Source organism: Carcharhinus amblyrhynchos, chromosome 16, assembly GCF_965287045.1.
Source record: "Carcharhinus amblyrhynchos chromosome 16, sCarAmb.v2.hapA, whole genome shotgun sequence".
NCBI lineage: Eukaryota > Metazoa > Chordata > Chondrichthyes > Carcharhiniformes > Carcharhinidae > Carcharhinus > Carcharhinus amblyrhynchos.
Window position 1 is genome coordinate 69,532,249 of NC_137339.1, and position 24,859 is coordinate 69,557,107.

The following is a 24,859-nucleotide window of genomic DNA, read 5'->3' on the forward strand; positions in this document are numbered from 1 at the left end:
ACTGGCCCAGTTTGAATATCGTCGCATTATTCAGCAGCCACAGCTGGCTTGGAAATGAATCATTCTCTAACGAAAGCCTTGTGTATTTTATTATTCCACAGCGATCTTTGCACAGACCACTGACAGCCCACTGCATCAGAGTACGGTCAGAGAGAGTGAAGGTGAGTGCTGGACACAGATTCATAGGAACTAGGAGCAGGAGAAGGCCATTCGGCCCCTCGATCCTGCTCTGCCATTCAATAAGATCGTGGCTGATCTTTTCATGGACTCAGCTCCCCTTACCCGCCCGCTCACCATAACCCTTAATTCCTTTACAGTTCAAAAATCTATCTATCCTCGCCTTAAAAACATTCAATGAGGGAGCCTCAACTGGACAGGGAATTCCACAGATTCACAACCTTTTGTGTGAAGAAGTTCGTCCTCAACTCAGTCCTAAATCTGCTCCCTCTTATTTTGAGGCCATTCCCCCCAGTTCTAGTTTCACCCACCAGTGGAAACAACTTCCCTGCTTCTATCTTATCCATTCCCTTCATAATCTTATATGTTTCTATCAGATCTCCCCTCATTCTTCTGAATTCCAATGAGTAAAGCCCCAGTCTACTCAGTCTCTCCTCATAAGCCAACCCTCTCAACTCCAGAATCAACCCAGTGAATCTCCTCTGCACCCCCTCCAGTGCCGGTATATCCTTTCTCAAGTAAGGAGACCAAAACTGTACACAGTAACTCCAGGTGTGGGGTGGCAAATTCCCTCAGCACTGACCCTCTGACAGTGCGGCACTCCCTCAGTACTGACCCTCTGACAGTGCGGCACTCCCTCAGCACTGACCCTCTGACAGTGCGGCACTCCCTCAGTACTGACCCTCTGACAGTGCGGCGCTCCCTCAGCACTGACCCTCTGACAGTGCGGCACTCCCTCAGCACTGACCCTCTGACAGTGCGGCGCTCCCTCAGCACTGACCCTCGGACAGTGCGGCGCTCCCTCAGCACTGACCCTCTGACAGTGCGGCACTCCCTCAGCACTGACTCTCTGACAGTGCGGCACTCCCTCAGCACTGACCCTCTGACAGTGTGGCACTCCCTCAGCACTGACCCTCGGACAGTGCGGCACTCCCTCAGCACTGACCCTCTGACAGTGCGGCACTCCCTCAGCACTGACCCTCTGACAGTGCGGCGCTCCCTCAGCACTGACCCTCTGACAGTGCGGCACTCCCTCAGCACTGACCCTCTGACAGTGCGGCACTCCCTCAGCACTGACCCTCTGACAGTGCGGCACTCCCTCAGCACTGACCCTCTGACAGTGCGGCACTCCCTCAGCACTGACCCTCTGACAGTGCGGCACTCCCTCAGCACTGACCCTCTGACAGTGTTGTAAATTGAATGCACTCATCCCTCCCCTTGGAAAATTGTTTTTGATTGAATGGAATCCTAATTTTATTTGTCCTCTTGTTTTACCTGAACCCCGACCCCCGCTCCGTGGCTTTCCCCCATTGGCTGGACACCCCGATGAATGTCACAGCCCAGTGGAAGGTAGTGCCAGAGGAGGGGACACATGGACCACCAACAGGCTTGACCCTCACCGATGACCTGCCAGCTCTCTCAGGTTTGACGGGGTGTGGGAGTGGGTTGTGGGTGCCTGGACTCAGTGTGGGGAGTGGGGGGAACGCGGACCCCTAAATCAGCAAATAGCCACTGCCCCCAATCAGTGTTGTCCGAGCCTGCGATGCCTCCCCAAGTCAAATTTCCCACCAACCCCCATCCAAAAAATAAAAATGCTTTGGTTTGCCTGGGACGCACCAGATCCAGGGGGATATCGGGATGTGACAGACACTCGTAAACCTCTTTGGAGCGGAGGAGGATGCGAGGCGAATTAATAGAGGTTTATAAGATGATGAGGGGGATAGAGTGGAGGTGCAGAGACTATTTCCTTGGGTGGATGTAGCTGTTACTCGGGGGCGTAACTATAAGGTTGATGGTGGGAGATATAGGAGGGATGTCCGAGCTAGATTCTTCACTCAGAGAGTGGTTGGGGTGTGGAATGCACTGCCTGCTGTGATAGTGGAGTTGGACACTTTAGGAACTTTTAAGCGGTTATTGGGTCGGCACATGGAGCACACCAGAATGATAGGGAGTGGGTTAGACTGATCTTGGGTTTGGACATAGCTCGGCACAACATTGAGGGCCGAATGGCCTGTACTGTGCTGATAATGAAAAAAAATCCAACAGGGATTTCAGGAAACTTTTTTTATCCAGGGAGTGGGGAGAATGTGGGACTCACTCCCACGGGGAGTGGGGAGAATGTGGGACTCACTCCCACGGGGAGTGGGGAGAATGTGGGACTCACTCCCACGGGGAGTGGGGAGAATGTGGGACTCGCTCCCACGGGGAGTGGGGAGAATGTGGGACTCGCTCCCACGGGGAGTGGGGAGAATGTGGGACTCACTCCCTCAGGGAGTGGGGAGAATGTGGGACTCGCTCCCACGGGGAGTGGGGAGAATGTGGGACTCGCTCCCACGGGGAGTGGGGGAGAATGTGGGACTCGCTCCCACAGGGGGTGGGGAGAATGTGGGACTCGCTCCCACGGGGAGTGGGGAGAATGCTTTCAAAGAGCTAGAACAGGTGTGAGGGGCCTAATGGCCTTCTCCTTTGGTGTATCGTTGGCAGTTTTGGTTTATTCTCTCGGAGTTGATGTTTCAGTGTCTGCCCCCTCTGTTACTGCAGCCTCCCCAAGTTCACAGACACCAGATCCACAGCACACATCCCAGACTCCATCCACCACCCCAGGGGAGGTCAGAGTGGTGCCCAGGACGCAGGAAGCTGAATACGGTAACTAGACAATCAGATTATGGACCTTACTGGTCTTGAAGGTGACCTCCACCAATCAGCGTGCGGCCCCTGTCGGGGGTGGAGGGAGTGAGTGTTTGTGGTTAGCGTGTCGATCGAGCGGGGCTGCTTTGTCCTGGATGGTGTTGAGCTTCTCGAGTGTTGTTGGAGCCGCTCCCAACCAGGCAAGTGGGGAGTATTCCAGCACACTCCTGACTTGTGTCCTTGTAGATGGTGGACAGGCTTTGGGGAGGATTCAGGAGGTGAGTTACTCTCCACAGGATTCCCAGCGTCTGACCTGCTCTGGGAGCCACAGTATTTATATGGCTGGGTCCCAGTTCAGTTTCTGGTCAATGGTAACCCCCAGGATGTTGATAGTGGGAGAATTCAGTGATGGTAACCCCCAGGATGTTGATAGTGGGGGGGATTCAGTGATGGTAACCCCCAGGATGTGGATAGTGGGGGGGATTCAGTGATGGTAACCCCCAGGATGTTGATAGTGGGGGGGATTCAGTGATGGTAACCCCCAGGATGTTGATAGTGAGAGGATTCAGTGATGGTAACCCCCAGGATGTTGATAGTGGGGGGGATTCAGTGATGGTAACCCCCAGGATGTGGATAGTGGGGGGGATTCAGTGATGGTAACCCCCAGGATGTTGATAGTGGGGGGGATTCAGTGATGGTAACCCCCAGGATGTGGATAGTGGGGGGGATTCAGTGATGGTAACCCCCAGGATGTTGATAGTGGGGGGGATTCAGTGATGGTAACCCCCAGGATGTGGATAGTGGGGGGGATTCAGTGATGGTAACCCCCAGGATGTCGATAGTCGGGATGGGGGGGGTGGTCAGTGATAGTAGCCCCTGACGTATCAAGGGGGGGATCTGTGGCAGAGTCTCCGTGTGAGATACTGTATCTGCTCCGTTGATGATGGGTGCCATTAATATTTTCAGAAACCTGGAGCCTAGTGACCACGAACACGAGGAGGACATTTCGTACCTCCACCACGGAGAGACCCTCGACTGGGGAGGCACACATTGTCCCTGAGGAGGATGGAGGTGAGAATTCTTCACCAAGAGAGAGTGAGAGCGAGCGTGAGGGGCGAAGCGAGTGACTGAGTTTGTTGGGGGGGGGGGTGGTCTGGGAACTAGGGGGGGGTGGGCACACGCAAGGGATGAGGGTAAGCGAGTTAATGACTGGAGGGGGAGTGAATGGGGCCTACATTCTCTGGTGTCGAAGAGAATGAGGGACAATCTCATTGAAAACAATGGAAAGGCTCCGGTCAGACCCCATTGGGAGAATTGTGGGCAGTTTTGGGCCCCGTATCTAAGTAAGGATGCGCCAGCCTTGGAAAGGGTCCAGAGGAGGTTCACAAGAATGATCCCTGGAATGAAGAGCTTGTCGGATGAGGAACGGGTTGAGGACTCTGGGTCTGTACTCGTTGGAGTTTAGAAGGATGAGGGGGGATCTTATTGAAACTTACAGGATACTGCGAGGCCCTGGATAGAGTGGACGTGGAGAGGATGTTTCCACTAGTAGGAAAAACTAGAACCAGAGGGAACAACCTCAGGGTAAAGGGACGATCCTTTAAAACAGAGATGGGGAGGGATTTCTTCAGCCAGAGAGTGGGGAATGTGTGGGACTCTTTGCCACAGAGGAGGCCAGGTCACTGAGTGTCTTTAAGACAGAGATAGATCGGTTCCTGATTAATAAGGGGATCGGGGGAAAAGGCAGGAGAACGGGGATGAGAAAAAAAATCAGCCATGATTGAATGGGGGGGGCAGACTCGATGGGCCAAGTGGCCTCATTCTGCTCCTATGATGGGGTGGCGGCAGAGAGAATCTCAAACATGGGGGGCTGAGGAATGGGGAAGGGGCACAGTCACGGCATATAGAGACAGGGGCACGTTCTCCTTTACTCTCCCTGAAGTGGTCCACACTCAGAGGCTGGTGGAACCTGGGGATTCCTGTACCACAGGCGAGCGTGGGTGCTCCAACACTGAACAGATTGTGGTCTGTGGAACAGACAGAGTTCTGGAGGGTTGGGAGGTGATGGGACGTTGCGAGAGGGCAAGAAAGATCAGCAATGATTGGAGGGGAGCGAGGTACGGGGCAAGACGGGTTTAGACCACTGATGACATCACCCGAGTGTGTGAGTGTGAGTGTGTGTTCGAGAGTCATAGAGGTTTCCAGCACGGAAACAGGCCCTTCGGCTCAACATGTCCATGCCGCCCAGTATTTATCCCTAAGGTAGTCCCAATTGCCCACATTTGGCCCATATCCCTCTGTACCCATCGTACCCATGTAACTGTCTTAACACTTTTTAAATGATAAAATTGTACCCACCTCTACTACTGCCTCTGGCAGCTCGTTCCAGACACTCACCACCCTCTGTGTGAAAAAATTGCCCCTCTGGGCACTTTTGTATCTCTCCCCTCTCACCTTAAACCAATGCCCTCTAGTTTTAGACTCCCCTACCTTTGGGAAAAGATATTGACTATCTAGCTGATCTGTGCCCCTCATTATTTTATAGACCTCTATAAGATCACCCCTCAGCCCCCTACACTCCAGAGAGAAAAGTCCCAGTCTATCCAGCCTCTCCTTATAACTCAATCCATCAAGTCCCGGTAACATCCTAGTAAATCTTTTCTGCGCTCTTTCTAGTTTAATAATATCCTTTCTATAATAGGGTGACCAGAACTGTACACAGTATTCCAAGTGTGGCCTTACCAATGTCTTGTACAACTTCAACAAGACGTCCCCAACTCCTGTATTCAATGTTCTGACCGATGAAACCAAGCATGCCGAATGCCTTCTTCACCACTCTGTCCACCTGTGACTCCACTTTCAAGGAGCTATGAACCTGTACCCCGAGATCTCTTTGTTCTGTAACTCTCCCCAACGCCCTACCATTAACTGAGTAAGTCCTGCCCTGGTTCAATCGACCAAAATGCATCACCTCACATTTATCTAAATTAAACTCCATCTGCCATTCGCCAGCCCACTGGCCCAACTGATCAAGATCCCGTTGCAATTGGAGATAACTTTCTTCACTGTCCACTATGTCACCAATCTTGGTGTCATCTGCAAACTTACTAACCCTGCCTCCTATATTCTCATCCAAATCATTAATATAAATGACAAATAACAGTGGACCCAGCACTGATCCCTGAGGCTGGTCACAGGCCTCCAGTTTGAAAAACAACTCTCTACAACCACCCTCTGGCTTCTGTCAAAAAAAGGTTTATTTGGCAGCAAAATCCACGAGCTTTCAGAGCGCTGCTCCTTCCGCAGATGAATGGGGGTCCTGTTCACAAACAGGGCATATAAAAACACAAACTCAATTTACAGAATAATGGTTGAAATGTGAGTCTTTACAGGTAATCAAGTCTTAAAGGTACTATTTTGTAAATTGAGTTTGTGCCTGTATTTGCCCTGTTTGTGAACAGAAATCCCACTCACCAGATGAAGGGGCAGTGCTCCAAAAGCTCGTGGCTTTTGCTCCAAATAAACCTGTTGGACTTTAACCTGGTGTTGTGAGACTTCTTACTGTGTTTACCCCAGTCCAACACCGGCATCTCCACATTCTATCAAGAAGCCAATTTTGTATCCATTTAGATCCCTCACCCTGGATCCCGTGAGATTTAACCTTATGCAACAACCTACCATGCGGTACCTTGTCAAAGGCCTTGCTAAAGTCCATGTAGACAACATCAACTGCACTGCCCTCATCTACCTTCTTGGTTACCCCTTCAAAAAACTCAATCAAATTTGTGAGACATGATTTTCCACTCACAAAGCCATGCTGACTGTCCCTAATCAGTCCTTGTGTCTCTAAATGCCTGTAGATCCTGTCTCTCAAAATACCTTCCAACAATTTACCCACCACAGATGTGAGGCTCACTGGCCTGTAGTTCCCAGGCTTTTCCCTGCAGCCCTTTTTAAACAAAGACACAACATTTTCCCCTCTCCAATCTTCAGGCACCTCACCCGTGACTATCGATGATTCAAATATCTCGGCTAGGGGACCCGCAATTTCCTCCCTAGTCCCCCACACTGTCCTGGGATACACTTCATCAGATCCCGGGGATTAATCTACCTTGATGCACTTTAAGACTTCCAGCACCTCCTTCTCTGTAATATGTTCACTCCTCAAGACATCACTATTTATTTCCCCAAGTTCCCGAACATCCATGCTTTTCTCAACAGTAAATACTGATGAGAAATATTCATTTAGGATCTCACCCATCTCTTGTGGATCTGCACATAGATGACCTTGTTGATCCTGTGGGTGAATGTGAGTTTCAGAGAGTTCATTCGGATCAGGTAATAATTTTGTTTGGCTGTTTTTCTCTCTCCCATTGGCAGAATCATCGGGAGCAGATGGTGATGGTAAGAATTCATCAACTTCCCTCTCTAAACATTTCCAACCCAATCTTTCACCATGCTGTACCTGTCCTGGGAGTGTTTGATGGGGGGACAGTGTAGAGGGAGCTTTACTCTGTATCTAACCCCGTGCTGTCCCTGTCCTGGGAGTGTTTGATGGGGGGACAGTGTAGAGGGAGCTTTACTCTGTATCTACCCCCGTGCTGTACCTGTCCTGGGAGTATTTGATGGGGGGGACAGTGTAGAGGGAGCTTTACTCTGTATCTAACCCTGTGCTGTACCTGTCCTGGGAGTGTTTGATGGGGGCACAGTGTAGAGGGAGCTTTACTCTGTATCTAACCCCGTGCTGTCCCTGTCCTGGGAGTGTTTGATGGGGGGACAGTGTAGAGGGAGCTTTACTCTGTATCTAACCCTGTGCTGTACCTGTCCTGGGAGTGTTTGATGGGGACAGGAGCGAGTGCTTTGGAATTCGGTGCTTGTTTCTTTGTGTGTGTCTTGGACATGACTCCCATCCCCGTGACGTTAACGATTGTGTTGCTTTCTCTAGATGAAGAGGGTCAAGAGGATGACGCATATACACGGGGTGAGTGGACGACAATGCAGGATTGGTTTCACATTCATCCCATTATTTTAAGTTCTCTCTCAGGTTTGCCTCTCTCTCGCTGGCCCAGTATTTACCCCCCCCCGATCCCTAATCGCCCCCTTGTGAAGGGGGTGGGTGAGCCGCCATCTTGAACCCGCTGCAGTCCCCGTGTGGTGTAGGTACACCCACAGTGCTGTTAGGGAGGGAGTCCCAGGATTCTGACCCCAGCGACAGTGAAGGAACGGCCGATATATTTCCCAGTCGGGATGGTGAGTGACTCGGAGGGGAACCTCCAGGTGGGGGGTGTTCCCAGGTATCTGCTGCCCTTGTCCTTCTAGATGGTAGAGGTGGTGGGTTTGGAAGGTGCTGCCTAAGGAGCCTTGGTGAGTTGCTGCAGTGCATCTTGTAGATGGTACACACGGCTGTCACTGTGCGTCGGGGGTGGAGGGAGTGAGTGTTTGGGGTTAGTGTGTTGATCGAGCGGGGCTGCTTTGTCCTGGATGGTGTCGAGCTTCCGATCACTGGCTGGTTTTTCTGGTGGGATCATGTGCAGCTCCTGTTATTGTATCTGAGGGGCCAAATATTTGGATAGTTCGAGCTTTTCCCCCCAGGGTTGAAGTGTCAATTTCACGGGGGGGCACAGGTTCAAGGTGAGAGGGGGAGAGTTTTAGGGAGATGTGCGGGGGAAGGTTTTTCACACGGAGAGTGATGGGTGCCTGGAACACACTGCCAGAGGAGGAGGTGGAAACAGGAACATTAGTAACATTCAGGGGGCATCTGGATGGGGACAGGAATCGGGAGACAGACCGGGTAAGGACAGAAGGTTGCAGTTGAGCTGGGACAGCATGAATGGCACAGGCTTGGAGGGGCTGAAGGGCCTGTTCCTGTACTTTGTCCTGGTGTTCTGTGTGTACTCTGGAGTCTCACAACACCAGGTTAAAGTCCAACAGGTTTATTTGGTAGCAAAAGCCACGAGCTTTCGGAGTGCTGCCCCTTCATCAGGTGAGTGGGATTTCTGTTCACAAACAGGGCATATACAGGCACAAACTCAATTTACAAAATAATGATTAGAATGTGAGTCTTTACAGGTAATCAAGTCTTAAAGGTGCAGACAATGTGAGTGGAGAGAGGGTTAAGCACAGGTTAAAGAGATGTGTATTGTCTCCAGACAGGACAGTTAGTGAGATGTTCCAAGCCCAGGCAAGTCACGGGGGTTACAGATAGTGCGACGTGAACCCAAGATCCCGGTTGAGGCCGTCCTCGTGTGTGCAGAACTTCCAGTGGGATTTGGGGCTGGGAATGCCGCTGTTCCTGTGCTTTGTCCTTGCTCTGTGTACACTCTATTCCCAGTGGGATTCACTGCCGCTGTTCCTGTGTCTAATCTGATTCTCTCTCCCGTTCCCTTTCAGAAATAGTCTTGGATACCAGTGAGAAGATTCCAAACGGTACGACTACTGATTAACATTCTCCCCATTCACCCCTTCGACTCAATCCCCCAGCTGCTGCAGTCCCTGCAGGAAAATCTCCTTCTCTCTCTCCTTCTCTCTCTCTGTCTCTCTCTCTAGCCCTCTCTGCCTCTCTCTCTAACTCTCTGTCTCTCTCTCCCTCCCTCTCCCTCACTCTCCTTCGCTCTTCCTCTCTCCAAATCTCATTCACTCTCTTTATCTCGCCCTCTCTCATTCATGGGGCCAATGCTGATGTTTGGGTTCATCTTCTGTGGGATCGGACTGTGCCTGAACTGGTGCCTCCTACTTTACCACAGTAACCCCACTTGGGAAAGTGCCTGCCATTGGCTGTCAGGCATGGTGGGATATCCCAGGGTGGGGGGAAGCAGGAGTGGAGGAGGGGTTGGGGGGAGTGGGGAGGGGGCTGGGGGGTTGGGGAAGGGGTTGGGGGGGTGGGGAAGGGGTTGGGGGGATGGGGAAGGGGTTAGGGGATGGGGAAGGAGTTGGGGGGTTGGGGATGGGATTGGGGGTGAGGGAGGGGTTTGGGGGGTGAGGAAGAGGTTGGGGGGCTGGGGTATGGGTGGGGGGAGTGGGGAATGGGTTGGGGGGCGGGGAAGGGGTTGGGGGACGGGGAAGGGATGGGGGGGTGGAGAAGGCATTGGCAGGTGGGGAAAGGGGTGGCGGGGTGGGGATGGGATTGGGGGTGGGGAAGGGATTGGGGGTGGGGAGTGGGTTGGGGGGGTGGGGAAGGGGTTGAGGGTGGGGAACAGGGTGGGGGGTGGGGTTGGGGGTGTGGGGGAGGTGTTGGAGGATGGCGAAGGGATTGGGGGGGTGGGGAACGGGGTGGGGGGGGTGGGGAAGGGATTGGGGGTGGGGAACAGGATGGGGGGGTGGGGAAGGGATTGAGGGTGGGGAACGGGGTGGGGGGGTGGGGAACGGGGTGGGGGGTGGGGAACGGGCTGGGGGGTGGGGTGGGGGCGATGATGGGCTGTGTGGGGGGTGGTCTTCGCGGTTGGGGTCTGCAGCCAATGACCCCTCCTCTCTGTTGCTCTCTCTCTCAGGGAATGGCCGGCAGCACACCCTCCTGATTGGAGTCATGTCCCTCCTGGTGGGAATTATCCTGGTCGGAGCGGGTAAGTAACTGGACATCGAAACGGAGAGGTCACTGCGGGGTCACTATTCCAATCACCCAATCGAATCCGAGAATGCTTTCAGCACAACGGTGGCCATTGGGTCCATCACCTCCATTCTACACACTCCTATCCCTCAGTGAGACACAGTCCCCCTCTCCCTATCCCTCGGTTAGACACAGTCCCCCTCTCCCTACCCCTCGGTGAGACACAGTCCCCCTCTCCCTATCCCTCGGTTAGACACAGTCCCCCTCTCCCGATCCCTCGGTTACACACTGTGCACAGTCCCCGTCTCCTGTCTGTCAGTTAGACCACACTCGAGCACTGTTCACAGTTCAAGTCTCCCTATTCCTTGGTTAGAGAGAGAGAGAGACAGAGAGAGAGACAGAGAGAGAGACAGAGAGAGAGAGACAGAGACAGAGAGAGAGAGAGACAGAGACAGAGAGAGAGAAACAGAGACAGACAGAGAGAGACAGAGATAGAGATAGTCAGAGAGAGAGAGAAAAAGAGAAAGTGGGGGGAGGGAGAGAAGGGGACAGAGAGAGAGAGACAGAGAGACAGAGATAGAGCGACAGAGATAGAGACAGATAGTGACAGAGACGAAGATAGAGAGACAGAGATAGAGACAGAGACAGAGACAGAGATAGAGCAACAGAGATAGAGCGACAGAGATAGAGAGAAAGAGAGACAGAGAGAGGGAGAGTTGTGAGGGAGACAGTAATAATGAGTGGATCATTGGGTGGGAGGGGATTGGTGAATTAGAGATTGTTTTCCCGGCACTAACCAGAGCTTCTTCATTCCAGTGACATTCCTGATCAAGAAGTACCAACCAAAGATGCAGCAAAGGTAAATACCCCAATTCACCCACGGAACATCGGTGTGAGAATCACTGTCAGAGGGTCAGTGCTGAGGGAGTGCCGCACTGTCAGAGGGTCAGTGCTGAGGGAGTGCCGCACTGTCAGAGGGTCAGTGCTGAGGGAGTGCCGCACTGTCAGAGGGTCAGTGCTGAGGGAGTGCCGCACTGTCAGAGGGTCAGTGCTGAGGGAGTGCCGCACTGTCAGAGGGTCAGTGCTGAGGAGTGCCGCACTGTCAGAGGGTCAGTGCTGAGGGAGTGCCGCACTGTCAGAGGGTCAGTGCTGAGGGAGTGCCGCACTGTCAGAGGGTCAGTGCTGAGGGAGTGCCGCACTGTCAGAGGGTCAGTGCTGAGGGAGTGCCGCACTGTCAGAGGGTCAGTACTGAGGGAGGGCCGCACTGTCAGAGGGTCAGTGCTGAGGGAGTGCCGCACTGTCAGAAGGGTCAGTGCTGAGGGAGTGCCGCACTGTCAGAGGGTCAGTACTGAGGAGTGCCGCACTGTCAGAGGGTCAGTGCTGAGGGAGTGCCGCACTGTCAGAAGGTCAGTGCTGAGGGAGTGCCGCACTGTCAGAGGGTCAGTGCTGAGGGAGTGCCGCACTGTCAGAGGGTCAGTGCTGAGGGAGTGCCGCACTGTCAGAGGGTCAGTGCTGAGGGAGTGCCGCACTGTCAGAGGGTCAGTGCTGAGGGAGTGCCGCACTGTCAGAAGGTCAGTGCTGAGGGAGTGCCGCACTGTCAGAGGGTCAGTGCTGAGGGAGCGCCGCACTGTCAGAGGGTCAGTGCTGAGGGGTGCCGCACTGTCAGGTATTAATTCCTCTGTTAGCAATAGTTAAAAGCAGATAAAACAGATAGGTAAAGTTTCGGGCTTAGCACATTTTCTAATTGTGGGATCTTGCTGTGTACATGTTGGCTCTCGAGTTTCCTCCCTTCAACAAAATAATTTCCTTGGCAGCAAAGAATCTTCAGAGGACACTGAAAGGCACTAGAGTTGTCCCGAATTATTCCTCTCTCTCTCTCTCCTTTCTCTCCCTGTAAATTTCCCCCTCCCAGTATTCCCCAATTGCCCCTTTTGAAAGTTCCTATTGAATCTGCTTCCACCGCCCTTTCAGGCAGCGCCTTCCAGATCACAACAACTCGCTGTGTGTCCAAAATAAAATTCTCCTCGTCTCCCCCCCTCTCTGGTTCTTTTCCTGATTCTCTCCAATCTGTGTCCCCTCTGGTTACCGAGCCTCCTGTCACTGGAAACACTTTCTCCTCATTCACTTCATCCAAACCCCCCCTCCCTCCCCCTCGTGATTCTGAACACCTCGATTCAATCTCCCCCTGAACCTTCTCTGCTCCGAGGGGAATGATCCCAGCTTCTCCCTGTCTCTCCACGTGAATTGAATCCCCCTCATCCCCCAGAACGTTCTGGTAAATCTCCCTCTGGAAAGGTCTCCACATCTTTGAGAAGTTACACAGAATTGGAGACAATCATCAACTTTACAAATAACTGACTTTGAACTTGTGGCTTTGCAAGATGATGAATTTTTATCACCATTTATGTCCCTCCCTCTATCTCTTATTCTTCTTTCAGAACTTACACTTTAGCGAGCGTCTCCCCAGAATAAATCGACGGAACTTTGGTCTCTTTGATATCTCCTCTGGACGCCGGTTGAGATTGTGACTCAAATGTGTAAAATGCTCCAAAAACGTTGTCACTTTGGTTTACCAGTGGCCACAGTTCACACATGTTTGTGTGGGACCCGTACCCCAGTGAGAGTCAGTGTGTGTGGGACCCGTACCCCAGTGAGAGTCAGTGTGTGTGGAACCCGTACCCCAGTGAGGGTCAGTGTGTGTGGGACCCGTACCCCAGTGAGGGTCAGTGTGTGTGGGACCCGTACCCCAGTGAGAGTCAGTGTGTGTGGGACCCGTACCCCAGTGAGAGTCAGTGTGTGTGGGACCCGTACCCCAGTGAGAGTCAGTGTGTGTGGGACCCGTACCCCAGTGAGAGTCAGTGTGTGTGGGACCCGTACCCCAGTGAGAGTCAGTGTGTGTGGGACCCGTACCCCAGTGAGAGTCAGTGTGTGTGGGACCCGTACCCCAGTGAGAGTCAGTGTGTGGGACCCGTACCCCAGTGAGAGTCAGTGTGCGTGGGACCCGTACCCCAGTGAGAGTCAGTGTGTGTGGGAGCCGTACCCCAGAGAGAGTCAGTGTGTGTGAGACCCGTACCCCAGTGAGAGTCAGTGTGTGTGGGACCCGTACCCCAGTGAGAGTCAGTGTGTGTGGGACCCGTACCCCAGTGAGAGTCAGTGTGTGTGGGACCCGTACCCCAGTGAGAGTCAGTGTGTGTGGGACCCGTACCCCAGTGAGAGTCAGTGTGTGTGGGACCCGTACCCCAGTGAGAGTCAGTGTGTGTGGGACCCGTACCCCAGTGAGAGTCAGTGTGTGTGGGACCCGTACCCCAGTGAGAGTCAGTGTGTGTGGGACCCATACCCCAGTGAGAGTCAGTGTGTGTATATAGATTGGTTGATCTGTAAAATCAGGTTGAGTTATCTCTAATCCTGTTTGTGTTGTGTGTGCCCTTCCTGTACAGCATCCCCACGCCCCCCACCCCCCCTGCCCCGCCCTGCCCCGCTGTCCGATAGCTCTGTGTGAATCTTGGAAATTTCTTCCAACATTTCAGTTCAGTTCATTCTCTGTTTCCCTGTGAATTTGTGGCTATTTTATTTAAAGTGTATTTTGTCATCTAATCTGACCCGGGGCAGCGACTCCCCGTGTCAGAGACATCGTTAGGGCTGGAAGTTCATTAATGTGGATTAAACGGGAATGCTGGATCCACTCTGGAGCACAGGCAGCCTCTGCACTCAGAGAAACAGAGCGACTGTTCCCCAGTGTGTGTCTGACCATCTACGAAACAAATCCGTAAACTGCCGAGTGAATCTCTTGGCCGTGTTTCCCGCTCGGACTCTGCTTGTCCCTGCGCTGGGATTCTCTCTCCATATTTCTCAGTGTCGTTTATAATAAATAGATGCTTTATTCTACTCAACGAAGATATTGTCTCTCTCGCTCTTTCTACGGGTGACACAGTGGTTAGCACTGCTGCCTCACAGTGCTGAGGGAGTGCCGCACTGTCAGAGGGTCAGTGCTGAGGGAGTGCCGCACTGTCAGAGGGTCAGTGCTGAGGGAGTGCCGCACTGTCAGAGGGTCAGTGCTGAGGGAGTGCCGCACTGTCAGAGGGTCAGTGCTGAGAGAGTGCCGCACTGTCAGAGGGTCAGTGCTGAGGGAGTGCCGCACTGTCAGAGGGTCAGTGCTGAGAGAGTGCCGCACTGTCAGAGGGTCAATGCTGAGAGAGTGCCGCACTGTCAGAGGGTCAGTGCTGAGAGAGTGCCGCACTGTCAGAGGGTCAGTGCTGAGGGAGTGCCGCACTGTCAGAGGGTCAGTGCTGAGGGAGCGCCGCACTGTCAGAGGGTCAGTGCTGAGGGAGCGCCGCACTGTCAGAGGGTCAGTGCTGAGGGAGCGCCGCACTGTCAGAGGGTCAGTGCTGAGGGAGCGCCGCACTGTCAGAGGGTCAGTGCTGAGGGAGCGCCGCACTGTCAGAGGGTCAGTGCTGAGGGAGCGCCGCACTGTCAGAGGGTCAGTGCTGAGGGAGCGCCGCACTGTCAGAGGGTCAGTGCTGAGGGAGCGCCGCACTGTCAGAGGGTCAGTGCTGAGGGAGCGCCGCACTGTCAGAGGGTCAGTGCTGAGGGAGCGCCGCACTGTCAGAGGGTCAGTGCTGAGGGAGCGCCGCACTGTCAGAGGGTCAGTGCTGAGGGAGCGCCGCACTGTCAGAGGGTCAGTGCTGAGGGAGCGCCGCACTGTCAGAGGGTCAGTGCTGAGGGAGCGCCGCACTGTCAGAGGGTCAGTGCTGAGGGAGCGCCGCACTGTCAGAGGGTCAGTGCTGAGGGAGCGCCGCACTGTCAGAGGGTCAGTGCTGAGGGAGCGCCGCACTGTCAGAGGGTCAGTGCTGAGGGAGCGCCGCACTGTCAGAGGGTCAGTGCTGAGGGAGCGCCGCACTGTCAGAGGGTCAGTGCTGAGGGAGCGCCGCACTGTCAGAGGGTCAGTGCTGAGGGAGCGCCGCACTGTCAGAGGGTCAGTGCTGAGGGAGCGCCGCACTGTCAGAGGGTCAGTGCTGAGGGAGCGCCGCACTGTCAGAGGGTCAGTGCTGAGGGAGCGCCGCACTGTCAGAGGGTCAGTGCTGAGGGAGCGCCGCACTGTCAGAGGGTCAGTGCTGAGGGAGCGCCGCACTGTCAGAGGGTCAGTGCTGAGGGAGCGCCGCACTGTCAGAGGGTCAGTGCTGAGGGAGCGCCGCACTGTCAGAGGGTCAGTGCCGAGGGAGCGCCGCACTGTCAGAGGGTTGAGGGTTAATGTACTATTGACTCAGTGTTGGGATTGAAGAGTTGAATCTGTTTATTGATCGGATGTGAGTTGGTTTTTGAGTATAAATCTCGTGGTCACCGCAATCCGATGGATACATTATAAAAATCACAGCACGTTCTCAGGCAGTGTCTGGGTGATCCTGTCTGCCTGCTGTCTGTCACTAAGTCTGGGATGAAACGGCATACTTCCCATGCTTCCTGAGAGAGGGAGAGAGAGGTTAGGATGCATCCCAGATACTGAGGCTGCTGAGGTGTTAATGATCACTCACTGTCTCTCACTCACCTGCCCAGATTCAACCGAGGACATTGAGGAATCCACATTCTTCCCACTGCAAAAACACACAAACAGGAGGAGTTAGACAGTGTGGGACACAGAGCGAGAGAGAGACAGAAACAGAGAGAGAGACAGAAAGAGAGAAACAGAGGGAGAGAGACAGGGAGAGAGAGAGAGAGAGACAGGGAGACAGAGGGAGAGAGACAGAGGGAGAAAGAGAGAGAGAAAGACAGAGAGAGAGAGGGGGAGAGAGAGAAAAGCAGAAGGAGGGAGAGAGATAGAGAGAGGAAGAGACAGAGAAACAGAGATAGAGACAGAGAGACAGGGAGTGAGAGACAGACAGAGAGACACAGAGAGCGAGAGAGAGACAGAGGCAGACAGAGAGAGGAAGAGAGACAGAGACAGAGAGAGAGAGAGAGAGAGACAGCCAGGGGGTGAGTTTTGATGTTTTTTGGGTGATCGATTCAGCGGAAAGACCAGGAGATGCTGATCCTTCCTGTCGGGCAAAGGCGCACAACTCACAAGGACAGACTCTCCCCTGCCTGTAACCCCCCACCCACCCCCCCTCAATGGACAGAATACACTCCCATTCCACCCCCGCAACACCCCCTCCCCACCATGGACACAGCACTCCCTCCCCCCCATGGACACTGCACCCCCTCCCCACCATGGACACAGCACCCCCCACCCCCCATGGACACTGCACCCCCTCCCCACCATGGACACAGCACCCCTACCACCCCCCATGGACCTCAGAGACCCTTCCTCATGTTCTCCATCCCCGGCACCCCGTCCTCACACACTCTCACTCTCATGCCCCTCTCCCCACTGATTGCAGTGTCCCACCGCACCCCCCCCCCCCCCACTCACAGCCCGAATCTCCACACGGCTGCTTCCGTTCTCCAAACCCCCCTCGGAGCAACACAGAGCGATATGAACCCAGAGACCAATCCCCTCACCCCCCCTTCGGACACAGCAAGACAGTGGTGATTGTGGAGGGTCAGTCATCTCAGCTCCAGGATATCTCTGCAGGAGACCCTCAGGGTGGGGTCCAAGGCCCAACAATCTTCAACTGATTCATCAATGACCCTCCCTCCATCATAAGGTCAGAAGTGGGGATGTTCCCCGTTTATTGCACCGTGTTCAGCACCGTTCGTCACTCCTCAGATACTGAAACACTCTAAGCATCGCCCCTTAACATTCAATAGGATTACATCACTGAATCCCCCCACTATCAACATCCTGGGGGTTACCATCACTGAATCCCCCCCACTATCAACATCCTGGGGGTTACCATCACTGAATCCCCCCCACTATCAACATCCTGGGGGTTACCATCACTGAATCCCCCCCACTATCAACATCCTGGGGGTTACCATCACTGAATCCCTCCCACTATCAACATCCTGGGGGTTACCATCACTGAATCCCCCCCACTATCAACATCCTGGGGGTTACCATCACTGAATCCCCCCACTATCAACATTCTGGGGGTTACCATCACTGAATCCCCCCCACTGTCAACATCCTGGGGGTTACCATCACTGAATCCCCCCCACTGTCAACATCCTGGGGGTTACCATCACTGAATCCCCCCCACTGTCAACATCCTGGGGGTTACCATCACTGAATCCCCCCCACTGTCAACATCCTGGGGGTTACCATCACTGAATCCCCCCCACTGTCAACATCCTGGGGGTTACCATCACTGAATCCCCCCCACTATCAACATCCTGGGGGTTACCATCACTGAATCCCCCCACTATCAACATCCTGGGGGTTACCATCACTGAATCCCCCCCACTATCAACATCCTGGGGGTCACCATCACTGAATCCCCCCCACTATCAACATCCTGGGGGTTACCATCACTGAATCCCCCCCACTATCAACATCCTGGGGGTTACCATTGACCAGAAACTGAACTGGGACCCAGTCATATAAATACTGTGGCTCCCAGAGCAGGTCAGAGGCTGGGAATCCTGCGGGGAGTAACTCACCTCCTGACTCCCCAAAGCCTGTCCACCATCTACAAGGACACAAGTCAGGAGTGTGATGGAATACTCCCCACTTGCCTGGATGGGTGCGGCTCCAACAACACTCGAGAAGCTCGACACCACCCAGGGCAAAGGGGAGTGGGGGCACGGAGGGGTGGACTGGGCGGGGTGCTGGGGAGGGGAGTTGGGGGGGCTCGCAGGAGGTTGGGAGGTGTGGGGGTGTGGAAGAGCTAACCATGAGATGTGGGGCACTGGAGACAGCTGGAAAGGGGTGTCACATAGAGAGGTTTACTCACAGAACAGGATCGCGATGCCCAGGGCAAAGAGAACAAAGGCAAAAACCAGACCCCCGGTTCGCAGAGAATTATAATCTGTAAAAAAATAAACCCAATATCACTGAGTTACCCCGAGACAGAGAGAGTGCAGCACTCCCTCAGCACTGACCCTCTGACAGTGCGGCACTCCCTCAGCACTGACCCTCTGACAGTGCGGCACTCCCTCAGCACTGACCCTCTGACAGTGCGTCACTCCCTCAGCACTGACCCTCTGACAGTGCGGCACTCCCTCAGCACTGACCCTCTGACAGTGCGGCACTCCCTCAGCACTGACCCTCTGACAGTGCGGCGCTCCCTCAGCACTGACCCTCTGACAGTGCGGCACTCCCTCAGCACTGACCCTCTGACAGTGCGGCGCTCCCTCAGCACTGACCCTCTGACAGTGCGGCACTCCCTCAGCACTGACCCTCTGACAGTGCGGCGCTCCCTCAGCACTGACCCTCTGACAGTGCGGCACTCCCTCAGCACTGACCCTCTGACAGTGCGGCGCTCCCTCACTAGTGAATGTTTACATACCATATTCAAATCTTGCATTCTTGATTCGATCTAGCACATATTGTCCTGTCGAAGCTGATAAAAAAATGAATTACATTTTGAACGAAACCTCTGTTCTTTGTGCGAGGAATTGTTTCGAATCCTTCCAGTACGGAAGGAGGCCATTCGGCCCATCAAGCCTGCACTCTCTACTGTCCCATGCTCTCATCATCCCCGCAACACAGGAGGAGGCCATTCAGCCCCTCGAGCCTGTTACACAGGAACAGGAGGAGGCCATTCAGCCCCTCGAGCCTGTTACACAGGAACAGGAGGAGGCCATTCAGCCCCTCGAGCCTGTTACACAGGGACAGGAGGTAACGCAGTGCATCTGGTCAATGGCGCTCCCTGAAACATTCCTCCATTGAATCAGATTGGGCTGATCTCCGTCGTGACCCCGTTCGCCATCCTTGGCCCTTTGACCCTTGACCCCTGAGACCCACACACCAACGGAAATCCCTCAATGGGTGTGGGAAGTTTCCGGAGTGCCTTCACATCCCTTTCCACACCTCGCTGAGGATTGCGATGGGAATATCGGAGAGCCGGACCCCAGTCCCCCCGCCCCGGGTCTCTCTCGCTCGTGACCTGTGTTGCAAAGAGAAACTTCCTCCTTCGCTGTTGACTCACTGTTGGGTTTCCAGGCCCGCTTTGTGTGATGGACGCTGGTCACTGCTGGAACGAGAGATAACATGAAAGTTCCTGGTCAGAAACATGCTCCAAATCCCTCCCTCCCATGCATCAGTGACCCAACTCATCCCCACTTCCCTAATATTCCCTCAGACATCCCAGTTCCAACCCTCCTCCCTCGCTTGATAAACTCCAAACCTCATCACTCCCGCTTCCTCCGAAAATCTATCTCTGTAACCTCCTCCAGCCCCTACACCCCCTCCCTATCTCTGTAACCTCCTCCAGCCCCCTACACCCCCTCCCTATCTCTGTAACCTCCTCCAGCCCCTACACCCCCTCCCTATCTCTGTAACCTCCTCCAGCCCCTACACCCCCTCCCTATCTCTGTAACCTCCTCCAGCCCCTACACCCCCTCCCTATCTCTGTAACCTCCTCCAGCCCCTACACCCCCTCCCTATCTCTGTAACCGCCTCCAGCCCCTACACCCCCTCCCTATCTCTGTAACCTCCTCCAGCCCCTACACCCCCTCCCTATCTCTGTAACCTCCTCCAGCTCCTACACCCCCCTCCCTATCTCTGTAACCTCCTCCAGCCCCTACACCCCTCCCTATCTCTGTAACCTCCTCCAGCCCCTACACCCCCTCCCTATCTCTGTAACCTCCTCCAGCCCCTACAACCCTCCCTATCTCTGTAACCTCCTCCAGCCCCTACACCCCCTCCCTATCTCTGTAACCTCCTCCAGCCCCTACACCCCCTCCCTATCTCTGTAACCTCCACCAGCCCCCTACACCCCCTCCCTATCTCTGTAACCTCCACCAGCCCCCTACACCCCCTCCCTATCTCTGTAACCTCCTCCAGCCCCTACACCCCCTCCCTATCTCTGTAACCTCCTCCAGCCCCTACACCCCCTCCCTATCTCTGTAACCTCCTCCAGCCCCTACACCCCCTCCCTATCTCTGTAACCTCCTCCAGCCCCTACACCCCCTCCCTATCTCTGTAACCTCCACCAGCCCCCTACACCCCCTCCCTATCTCTGTAACCTCCACCAGCCCCCTACACCCCCTCCCTATCTCTGTAACCTCCACCAGCCCCCTACACCCCCTCCCTATCTCTGTAACCTCCACCAGCCCCCTACACCCCCTCCCTATCTCTGTAACCTCCACCAGCCCCCTACACCCCCTCCCTATCTCTGTAACCTCCACCAGCCCCCTACACCCCCTCCCTATCTCTGTAACCTCCACCAGCCCCCTACACCCCCTCCCTATCTCTGTAACCTCCTCCAGCCCCTACACCCCCTCCCTATCTCTGTAACCTCCTCCAGCCCCTACACCCCTCCCTATCTCTGTAACCTCCTCCAGCTCCTACACCCCCTCCCTATCTCTGTAACCTCCACCAGCCCCCTACACCCCCTCCCTATCTCTGTAACCTCCACCAGCCCCCTACACCCCCTCCCTATCTCTGTAACCTCCTCCAGCCCCTACACCCCCTCCCTATCTCTGTAACCTCCTCCAGCCCCTACACCCCTCCCTATCTCTGTAACCTCCTCCAGCTCCTACACCCCCCTCCCTATCTCTGTAACCTCCTTCAGCCCCTACACCCCTCCCTATCTCTGTAACCTCCTCCAGCCCCTACACCCCCTCCCTATCTCTGTAACCTCCTCCAGCCCCCTACACCCCCTCCGTATCTCTGAAACCTCCTCCAACCCCTACACCCCTCCCTATCTCTGTAACCTCCTCCAGCCCCTGCACCCCCTCCCTATCTCTGTAACCTCCTCCAGCCCCTACACCCCCTCCCTATCTCTGTAACCTCCTCCAGCCCCTACACCCCCTCCCTATCTCTGTAACCTCCTCCAGCCCCTACACCCCCTCCCTATCTCTGTAACCTCCTCCAGCCCCTACACCCCCTCCCTATCTCTGTAACCTCCACCAGCCCCTACACCCCCTCCCTATCTCTGTAACCTCCACCAGCCCCCTACACCCCCTCCCTATCTCTGTAACCTCCACCAGCCCCCTACACCCCTCTGAGATCTCTGCGTTCCTCCAATTCCAGCCTCTTGAGTACCCCCCGATTCCCATCGCTCCGCCATTGGTGCCCGTGCTGGGGAGGGTCCCTGGGCTCTGATGCAGAGTTTTGGGAAGGAATGGTTTCTGTTACCTTGTTGGGTTGTCCTCTCCTCTTCTCCCCTCCGTGACGGTCGTCCTCCCCTCCCCTCGGTGACAGCTGCTGTGGGTGTCGATGAACTCGTATTATCTGGGAAAACTAAAATACAAAATTTAATCATTTCACGATGGTCAGTCATCGTGCTTTGTCATCTCAGCTCCAGGGTATCTCTGCAGGAGACCCTCAGGGTGGGGTCCAAGGCCCAACAATCTTCAACTGATTCATCAATGACCCTCCCTCCATCATAAGGTCAGAAGTGGGGATGTTCCCCGTTTATTGCACCATGTTCAGCACCGTTCGTCACTCCTCAGATACTGAAACAGTCCGTGTTCAAATACAGCAAGATCTGGACAATATCCAGCCTCGGGCTGACAAGTGACAGTAACATTCACACTACACAAATACCAGACACCAAAAAGAGACTCTAACCATTGCTCCTTAACATTCAATAGGATTACATCACTGAATCCCCCCCCACTATCAACATCCTGGGGGTTACCATCACTGAATCCCCCCGTATCAACATCCTGGGGGTTACCATCACTGAATCCTCCCCACTATCAACATCCTGGGGGTTACCATCACTGAATCCCCCCCACTATCAACATCCTGGGGGTTACCATCACTGAAGCCCCCCCACTATCAACATCCTGGGGGTTACCATCACTGAATCCCCCCCACTATCAACATCCTGGGGGTTACCACTGTCCAGAAACTGAACTGGGACCCAGCCATATAAATACTGTGACTCCCAGAGCAGGTCAGACGCTGGGAATTCTGCGGAGAGTAACTCACCTCCTGACTCCCCAAAGCCTGTCCACCATCTACAAGGACACAAGTCAGGAGTGTGATGGAATACTCCCCACTTGCCTGGATGGGTGCGGCTCCAACAACACTCGAGAAGCTCGACACCATCCAGGACAAAGCAGCCCCACTCGATCGACACACTAACCACAAACACTCACTCCCTCCACCCCCGACACACAGTGACAGCCGTGTGTACCATCTACAAGATGCACTGCAGCAACTCACCAAGGCTCCTTAGGCAGCACCTTCCAAACCCACCACCTCTACCATCTAGAAGGACAAGGGCAGCAGATACCTGGGAACACCCCCCACCTGGAGGTTCCCCTCCGAGTCACTCACCATCCCGACTGGGAAATATATCAGCCGTTCCTTCACTGTCGCTGGGGTCAGAATCCTGGGACTCCCTCCCTAACAGCACTGTGGGTGTACCTACACCACACGGGGACTGCAGCGGGTTCGAGATGGCGGCTCACCCACCCCCTTCTCAAGGGGGCAGTTAGGGGTGGGGGGGGAGGTAAATACTGGGCCAGCGAGAGAGAGAGAGCGAAAGAAAGAATGAACATTTTACCTGTCCCGTTAGACGTCTCCCAGACAGGAATCGAACTTGTTCCGTCTGACTGACTGACCTCAATATCTGTAAGAGTGGAAATATCAGATAACGAATCGATTATTACCCCTCCCTACAATTCACCCGTCACCGTGGGGGGGAATCGCAGACCCCCCCTGTCCCATCACCGTGGGGGGAGTCGCAGGTACAGACGGGATTACTGGGGATAATACCTGTCCAGGGTTTTGGGGTTTGTGTCAAATTTTCGATCCACATTCCAGCAAGTAAATCTGAGGGAGAAAAATGGGAGAAAATACATGAGGGAATTCCGATCCAGTGAGGAGTGAGCGAGGAGTGAGGGAAGAGGAGGTGAGGAGTGAGGGAGGATGAGGGAGAGTAGTGAGGTGAGAAGGAGGTGAGGAGTGAGGTGAGGAGTGAGGGAGAAGGAGGTGTGGAGGCGGTGAGGTAAGGAGAGGAGGTGAGGAGGAGGCGAGGATGAGGTGAGGAGTGAGGGAAGAGGAGCTGAGGAGGAGCTGAGGAGCGAGTTGAGGAGGAGGTAAGGAATGAGTTGAGGAGGAAGTGAGGAGGCAGTGAGGAGGAGGGGAGTGATGAGAGGAGGAGGGGAGTGATGAGGGGAGGAGGGGCTGAGGAGGAGGTGAGGAGTGAGTTGAGGAAGTGAGGAATGAGTTGAGGAGGAGGTGAGGAGGTGGGGAGGAGGAGGTGAGGGGATGAGGAGAGGAGGAAGTGAGGAATGAGTTGAGGAGGAGGTGAGGAGGCAGTGAAGAGGTGAGGGGATGAGGTGAGGAGGAGGGGAGGAGGAGGTGAGGAGGAGGTGAGGAATGAGTTGAGGAGGAGGTGAGGAGGCGGTGAAGAGAGGGTGAGGGGATGAGGGCAGTGAGGGAGGGTTTGTCACCTGTAGTGTTCCAGCGGTCGGTGGGGGAGTGCCAGGAGGGAGTGAGGCTCCCTGGTTCTCCCTCGGGGGTCTCCCACCTCGAGGTCTGGTTGACCTCAGCTCCTGCAGTGGAAACAGAATCAGCATTTAGAGACTGGCAGTGCCCGCGGGGCATTGTGTTACAGCGAGAATCACACACTTACCCACACCCAGGAGCAGGGAGGCCAGAGCCCAGACCACAGGGGGCCAGCACACACTCACCCAACACAGCATCTACAAGGGACAAGACAGAGAGGTCAATAGCTCCCATCGGGAACAGCCAACTATAACCCAAACATCACCACAGCCACCAGCATGGCTCCAAACACCACCGGGGGGGTATTGATGGGGGGGTGGGGTATGGAAAAGGACAGGCAAGTGGACATGAGGAAACTCCGATCAGCACAGACCCGATCAAAACCCAGAACAGGCTCGAGGGGCTGAATGGCCTCCACACCCTCGCAAGACCCCATGCCCACTGCACACTTCTCTTCATCTTGTTGGATGATTCGTCACTGGGGTACGGGTCCCACACACACTGACTCTCACTGGGGTACGGGTCCCACACACACTGACTCTCACTGGGGTACGGGTCCCACACACACTGACTCTCACTGGGGTACGGGTCCCACACACACTGACCCTCACTGGGGTACGGGTCTCACACACACTGACTCTCACTGGGGTACGGGTTCCACACACACTGACTCTCACTGGGGTACGGCTCCCACACACACTGACTCTCACTGGGGTACGGGTCCCACACACACTGACTCTCACTGGGGTACGGGTCCCACACACACTGACTCTCACTGGGGTACGGGTCCCACACACACTGACTCTCACTGGGGTACGGGTCCCACACACACTGACTCTCACTGGGGTACGGGTCCCACACACACTGACTCTCACTGGGGTACGGCTCCCACACACACTGACTCTCACTGGGGTACGCGTCCCACACACACTGACTCTCACTGGGGTACGGGTCCCACACACACTGACTCTCACTGGGGTACGGCTCCCACACACACTGACTCTCAC

The 24,859-nt window shown here is 54.8% G+C and overlaps 2 protein-coding genes across 3 annotated transcripts in view; one reads left to right on the top strand and one right to left on the bottom strand.

Annotated features, from left to right (window-relative positions):
* The window catches only part of LOC145353758 (uncharacterized), a 16,759-nt gene extending 3,595 nt beyond the window's left edge, over nt 1-13,164 (top strand). For both annotated transcript variants that reach the window (XM_080204531.1, XM_080204532.1), the window contains exons 3-12: nt 102-161; nt 1,517-1,600; nt 2,719-2,823; nt 3,772-3,876; nt 7,186-7,209; nt 7,751-7,786; nt 9,196-9,231; nt 10,293-10,364; nt 11,165-11,207; nt 12,787-13,164. In XM_080204531.1, coding sequence (XP_080060657.1) covers nt 102-161; nt 1,517-1,600; nt 2,719-2,823; nt 3,772-3,876; nt 7,186-7,209; nt 7,751-7,786; nt 9,196-9,231; nt 10,293-10,364; nt 11,165-11,207; nt 12,787-12,820 — 599 coding nt within the window. In that variant the 3' untranslated portion in view covers nt 12,821-13,164. The remainder of the gene's footprint in view (nt 1-101; nt 162-1,516; nt 1,601-2,718; nt 2,824-3,771; nt 3,877-7,185; nt 7,210-7,750; nt 7,787-9,195; nt 9,232-10,292; nt 10,365-11,164; nt 11,208-12,786) is intronic.
* Nucleotides 13,165-15,886: 2,722 nt separating this feature from the next.
* LOC145353729 (uncharacterized) lies at nt 15,887-23,163 on the bottom strand. The gene is made up of 7 exons (XM_080204497.1): nt 23,118-23,163; nt 22,906-22,971; nt 21,525-21,629; nt 19,372-19,416; nt 18,730-18,783; nt 18,175-18,249; nt 15,887-15,936 (listed from the first exon to the last, which is right to left on the bottom strand). The coding sequence occupies exons 1-7, from the start codon at nt 23,158-23,160 to the stop codon at nt 15,887-15,889; spliced, it is 438 nt and encodes a 145-aa protein (XP_080060623.1). The 5' UTR covers nt 23,161-23,163.
* Between the last annotated feature and the right edge of the window lie 1,696 nt (nt 23,164-24,859).

What these genes read in the sequence shown, in the direction of transcription:
- LOC145353729 (XM_080204497.1), bottom strand. Translation starts at nt 23,160, where the DNA reads ATGTGGATCGAAAATTTGACACAAACCCCAAAACCCTGGACAG. An exon ending in GGAGAGGACAACCCAACAAG is followed by an intron (nt 19,417 to 21,524) that starts GTAACAGAAACC and finishes CTCTCGTTCCAG; the next exon opens with CAGTGACCAGCGTCCATCAC. An exon ending in GCGGGCCTGGAAACCCAACA is followed by an intron (nt 18,784 to 19,371) that starts GTGAGTCAACAG and finishes TTTTTTTATCAG; the next exon opens with CTTCGACAGGACAATATGTG.